Here is a 6,635-nt window from a genome sequence, read left to right as displayed (position 1 = left end):
GCCCCGAGCCCTTCCTTCCATCGCCCCGAGCCCTTCCTTCCATCGCCTCGAGCCCTTCCATTGCCCCGAGCCCTTCCATTTCTTCCTGGGAAGCCAAATGGCACATACTCATTCCACACACCACCATATTTCCCCATCCTGTCCGTCCACTAGCCCCTCCCGTTCTCTCCTCTCATACTCCTTTCCCTCCCTCCTTCCACTGCAGCAGAGCAGTGTGCAGTCACTCCAAGCCCGCCAATGGTCTTCCTTCCCAACTACATGCCTTCTCCACCCCTCCTAGGGTTTCACTATGCTGGCCACTAACCAACCCTCCTGACCCAGCCTTAAAAAATACAAACATGTGCCACCACACTTAGCTAAGAGAACTCTTGAAAGTAGCCAGAGATAAGGAGAGACTATGTTCAGGAGAACCATGACACAGATAACCGAAGGGTTTCTTCTAAATCCACAAGGGCCAGGAGAAAATCAATAGTATCTTTAAAAAATGGAAATGTTAAAAAAAAAAAAAAACCAGGTACGTTTAAAATTACATGAGCTTTTTAGAACTTCTCTCATCAAGGTCACCAAAAAAAAAAAAAATTAATCCAGTAAAATCTGCCAAGCCACCGTACTTAAAACATGGAATGCCACGCACCTGGATCTGGCTGCGCCTACACAGTTGGGATGATTGTCAGGGACAACACCCTTTCCCATAGGAGTAGGCAAAAATGGCAAATTGCACTGCTCCACCAGCTTCCTGATACTGTCCTCTGCATGGGAATAGGCAGCACCTATGAGAAAGGCAGATCATGGGATGACTCAGTTACACTCAGTGCTGGGAACCTCAAATGTGTCACAGGAATTTGCTTTTAGATCCCAAAATTCTCCTCCTGCATTAAACACTAGCCTGAAAGCAAAATGAATGGTGGCAGTTATTTGGAAAAACTACCTCTAAGCAAAAACCTGTATCTGTACCTCTGGCTGCAGTCACATTCCTGCTTCATGCTCTGGGCCTACTAAACTACTACCCACAATTCCCTGAAGAGAGGTAAGTAGGGAAGACCTCTGCCCCGAAAGATAAAGACTGTGGAAACGTTGCTCTACATTACCTGTAAACTCTTCTGCAGTCTGCTGTGCAGGATGTATGTACGTATGTATGTATGTATGTATGTATGTATGTATGTATGTATGTATATATGTATATATGTATATACTGTGTAGGATGTATGTATGTATGTATGTATGTACTGTGCAGGATGCATGAGTTTCTAAGTATCTACAATACTATGGCTTTAACAGGGCTAGCCTGAGCAGACTCATACTTGTTTTTATAACTATATGGTACAGAATAAAACATGCCCTCAATGACCCTGAAAACAACTTACTGTTTTGACATATAAATAATTTCATTTCTGAAGTCATTATGACCACTGTTGTTTTTAGCTACTTAACTTTATATTCTTTAGAGCTAATAGCATACTATCTACTTCTCTATGGAATCCTAGTAGGTAATATAGTGTATATTCAATTTCACTATTACAGTCTGCACTAAAAGGTCATCTTAAAATTCTTTATTATGTATACGTGACAAAAAATAGTCTTCTTTATTACAGCCAGTAAGTTTTCTTTTCTTTCGTTTTTTGGGTTTTTTTTTGTTTGTTTTTTGTTTTTGAGACAGGGTTTCTCTGTGCAGTGCTGGCTGTCCTAGAACTCACTCTGTAGACCAGGCTGGCCTTGAACAGAGATCCGCGTGCCTCTGCCTCCAGAGTGCTGGTAAAGGTGTACACCACCACTGCCCAGCTCCAGAAAATGTTCTTCCTCTCTTTCTTGTTTTGGTGTCTTAATCTACTCAGTCCCTTCTTCCTTCACAGCTTTTGTTGCCCTTGTCTATTGGAAAGCTATTAACTTTTCATTGTATGGCTGTGGTGTCCTGTCTTCTGGTCCCCTCTTCCACCTCACCTACACAGAAGAACCTCCCTTCCTGAGCTCCACCTCACCATCCCTGTACATAGTGTACTCTAACGGGAGCTAAGAAGATGAGGAGATGGCTCAGTCAGTAAGGTGCCTGTGGTGCCTGCATGAGGCTGAGTTTAAATCCAGGCATGGTGGCACACTTCTATAACCACAGCACTGAGGAGAATGGACAGGGGGATCCAGGAGCTCACTGGCCACATGATATAGCTAAATGGATGAGTTCCAGGTTCAGTAAGAAACTGTGTAAAAAAATATCAGAGAAGAACACCTTTTGGTATCCACATATGCACATCCATGAAAATGTACACACACATACACCATACACAAGAAATACAAAGAATTTAGAAGTACACGCCTTTAATCCTAGCACTCATGAGCAGAGGCAGATAGAGCTCTCTGAGTTCAAAGCCAGCCTGGTCTACACAGTGAGTTCCAGGACATCCAGAACTGTCTCAAACAAAACAAAATAGCAATAATAAAAAATTAAGAATATATTAGCCCAGTATGGTGGTGCACATCTTTAATCCCAACACTCAAGAGGCAGAGGCAGGTGGATCTCTGTGATTTTGATGCCAGTGTGGTCTACACATTAAGTTCACAACACTGGCATACTATCCTTACTTGTTACCCAGTGCGCTTTCCTTTGGATGGAAATGATTATTTCCCTGTATCCTCATGAACATTCTCTATAATTGCTGCCATACTGTAAGCACTCATAAGTAAATGCTGTTCACTGAGGAATGACAACTAGAACCACCGAGAGCTTTCCACACTCAGTACTGTTTAATCGCATCCTAGTTAGGTGGCTGCTATTCTTCATACGTCAGGTGATGAGACTCAAAGCAATTATTTGCCAGTCAAAAAAATCAATACATCATACAAAGCGATGAGTGCAGCACTGAGCTTACAGTTTTTCCTTCATTGCCTCCCCTGGGCTAGAACCCAGGACTTAAAACCAAACATTCTAGCTCCGAGCTACATCCGCAGCACCACCACCTTCCGTAAGACCATCTTCAGTTTGTCTACAGTTGGCTCCTGAGCAGCTGGAATGGATGAGCATGCTCACAGGCAATCCTAATGGTTCTAGGGTAGCAAGCAGGAACAACAACTATATTCTAGCCAGCCATGAGCCTGAGGTACATGCATGCTTGAGGCAAACCTAGGCTACGTAGGAGATCCTGTATCAAAAAACAACACAAAGTAAAAGAAAGAACAAACAATAATAATAAATTAACAGGCAAATAAATTGTTTTGTATGACACCTAAAGGGTAAGCAATTTGAACACAGGACCAAAAGCCTTCCAGATACCCATACCTTTTAACTTAGTTAATTTTCTACTGGAACATCACCATAAATCCTAACTATGGAAAGACCTTCACATAAGAATGTTTATCAGAGGGATGGAGAGATGGCTCAGCAGTTAAGATCACTGACTGCTCTTCCAGAGGTCCTGAGTTCAATTTTCAGCAACCACATGGTGGCTCACAACCATCTATAATGGGATCTGATGCCCTCTTCCGGTGTCTCTAAAGATAGCCACAGTGTACTCATATAAATAAATAAATAAATAAATAAATAAATAATCTTTAAAAAAAAAGAATGTTTATCAAAGTTGCCAAACAAATGTTTGACAGCAAGTGTCAAACTATATGATTCAATGTTAAAATTGTATCTAGGAAATAATTTTAAGAAAAAATATTTATTCTGGGAGTGGTGGTGGTGATGGTGGTACAGACCTTTAAACCTAGCACTCTGGAAGCAGAGGCGGATGTATCTCTGTGAGTTCGAGGCCACTTGGTCTACAGGGGGAGTTCCAGCACAGCCAGGACTACACAGAGAAACCCTGTCTCAATATATGTGTGTCTGTGTGTGTGTAGCTTATAAGACATAAAGCTGCACAGATAGCATGATCATAGTATGTAAAATAAACATTAAAAATAAAGTACTGAAGGCCAAGACTGGTTCCCCAGATAGAGAAGTCTCTTCTTTCTAAAACTTTGCATATTTTCCAAAGACTTTTTTTTTTTTTTTTTTTAGGTTTTTTTCGAGACAGGGTTTATCTGTGTAGCCCTGGCTGTCCTGGAACTCACTCTGTAGACCAGGCTGGCCTCGAACTCAGAAATCCACCTGCCTCTGCCTCCCAAGTGCTAGGATTAAAGGCGTGTGCCACCACTGCCCGGCTCCAAAGACTTTTGAAATAGAAGAAATACATTTACTTCTAAGTCAAGAAGTGAAACTTTTTCTTGTAAAAATGAGGTCTCTGGGCCACTGAAGGTAGGTTCTATGATCTGAAATCAGATGAAAAGAGCACTTATCCCAATCCCAAGCAGAGAGCACAGAACAGAGAACAATGAAGACAGTTGAGAGAGGCAGCCTTCCCAGCCTGGGAGTTAACAGCTCTGACTACCTTTCCCGATGATGAGCAGGGGCTGCTTGGCATTCCTGAGAACAGAGGCTGCCGCACACACAGCAGAGGTTTCTGCCATGCTAACTGGAGGTGGCATGCAGCACTCCTTGTACCTGAGAAGAAAAACGATGTTATAATTAAAAGCAGTTATGGGGCTGGGAGATGGCTCAGCAAGCAAAGGCGCTTGTCACCAAGCCTGACGGCCTGAAGACCTGAGTTCAACCCCTGGACTCAGGAAAGGAGAGAGTGGATTCCAGCAAATTGTGCTCTGGCCACTAGAACATGCACACACACAAATAAATTCTTTAGGCTAAGTGGTGGCTCACACTTGTAATCCCAGCACTCAGGAGGCAGAGGCAGTGAGTTTGAGGCCAGCCTAATCTACATAGTGAGTACTAGCACAACCAGAGCTTTAAAAAAAAAATATTTTGGGGGCTGGAGAGGTTGCTCAGTGGTTAAAGCACTGGCTGCTATTCCAGAGTTCAATTCCCAGCACCCACACAGTGGCTCCTCATCATCCATAAGGGGATCTGACACCCACTTCTGGAGAGCAGTCGTCCATGCAGATAGAGCACTCATATACATAAAATAAATAAATCTTTAAAAACAAAGAGACTATTTTTTAAAGTTTCTTACTGTGAAAATTTCAAATTTTACATAAAAAGGTAGAAAACAGGATAATAAATTCTATATACTTGGCCAGGCATGGTGATGTACACCTTTAATTCCAGCACTCAGGAGGCACAGGAAGGCAAATTTCTGTGAGTTTGAGGCCAACGTGGCCTATGAAGATAGTCTGAGATAGAGATCCTACCTTAAAAGAAATGCTATAAACTCAATAAAAATATTCAATGAGAATATCATTTTACCACATTTGTATCACTCGTACACATACCTATGCACACACAGAGCCCCCTCCCCTTTGAATCTTGAAATTCACTGCAGGAATCAGACTTTTTACTCTTAAAAGCTTGCAAATGCAGTTCTAAAAGAACCCACTTTTACACGACTATAAAGTCCTTATGACATATTAAGAGTTGTTCCTTAATATCAGCTAATAGCCAGTCAAATGAATGACTGACAGAAAGAAATTCTGTGTCAATGGCACCCCCAAGGGTGCCATTTATTCTCACTTGACTTTCAAAACAAGGTGAGGGGTTACTATTATCTCCTTTGCACGGGGTTCCAGATGGTGTTTGGCAGAGATGCACTGTACCAGTGTTCTGTCACTGATGTCCCTGCTGTCACTACTTCAACCATTCCTGGTTCAACTCACTAGTAAAATAAAGTTAGTGAGGCATCACAACAGGCCTTACTAAAGAACCATTAAAACTGCCAGAGTTAAGTATCTCTGAACAACAGCTCCTCACAGTGACAGAGCCACCATTCATTCTCACATATAAAATGGAAGGTTACAGATTTTTAATTTACCTAAGGCTCACTGTCCTTCATTCCTCAGTGTTACTGTGACTGTCATATTCTGATATATACTCAATAGATGTCCTTGTGTTGGATTCTCAAAGACAGACATCATCCCAGTATACCAGATATACTGACCACTCTCTGTAGCCATTAGAGAACCATTTCCACAATTTCAAGGCCCACAAAAGATGCATTTAAGAAATAACTTTAAAACAATGCAGGGTGTGGTAGCACATGCCTTTAATCCCAGCACTTGGGAGGCAGAGCCATAAGGATCTCTATGTGTTCGAGGCCAGCCTAGTCTACAAAGCAAGTTCCAGGACAGTCAAGACTGCAGTGAAATACTGTCTCAAACATATACACACACACACACACACACACACACACACACACACGTACACACACGTACACATAAACAATTAAAACAGCAATGAAGCATGTTATGGTGTTTAATAAATAAGCTATAGCAGGAATGTGACATATGTAATTTGTGTGACACTCAGGACAGTGGTGCACACCTACTGTCCCAGTACTTGGGAAGTGAAGAAGGGATTGAGTCTGAAACCAGCCTGGACTATACAATAGATCCAGTCTCAAACATCTCTAAAGACAAAATTCAACACGCTGATTAAGTATGCATGATAAAATGAAGGCACAGCACTAAATGCTAAAAAATGTTACATAAAATGATTTCTTTGGGGCTGGAGAGAAGGCTCAGTGGTCTAGAGCGCTTTTGACTCTTCCAGGACCTGATCTGCCTTCCCAGCACCCATAGCAGGTGGCTTAACACTGCCTGTAATTTAGCTCCAGGGGATCTGGCAGTTTCTCTGACCTGTACAGACTCTCACACAC

The 6,635-nt window shown here is 42.1% G+C and overlaps 1 protein-coding gene across 1 annotated transcript in view; it reads right to left on the bottom strand.

Moving 5' to 3' along the window:
• The window catches only part of Hacl1 (2-hydroxyacyl-CoA lyase 1), a 36,064-nt gene that overhangs the window by 14,100 nt on the left and 15,329 nt on the right, over positions 1 to 6,635 (bottom strand). The window contains exons 8-9 of the mRNA XM_028787493.1: positions 4,362 to 4,474; positions 635 to 770 (exon numbers count right to left, since the gene is read on the bottom strand). Coding sequence (XP_028643326.1) covers positions 635 to 770; positions 4,362 to 4,474 — 249 coding nt within the window. The remainder of the gene's footprint in view (positions 1 to 634; positions 771 to 4,361; positions 4,475 to 6,635) is intronic.

Source organism: Grammomys surdaster, unplaced genomic scaffold (assembly GCF_004785775.1).
Source record: "Grammomys surdaster isolate TR1022 unplaced genomic scaffold, NIH_TR_1.0 125669, whole genome shotgun sequence".
NCBI classification, from domain to species: domain Eukaryota; kingdom Metazoa; phylum Chordata; class Mammalia; order Rodentia; family Muridae; genus Grammomys; species Grammomys surdaster.
This window is presented reverse-complemented; position numbering and strand designations above follow the sequence as displayed.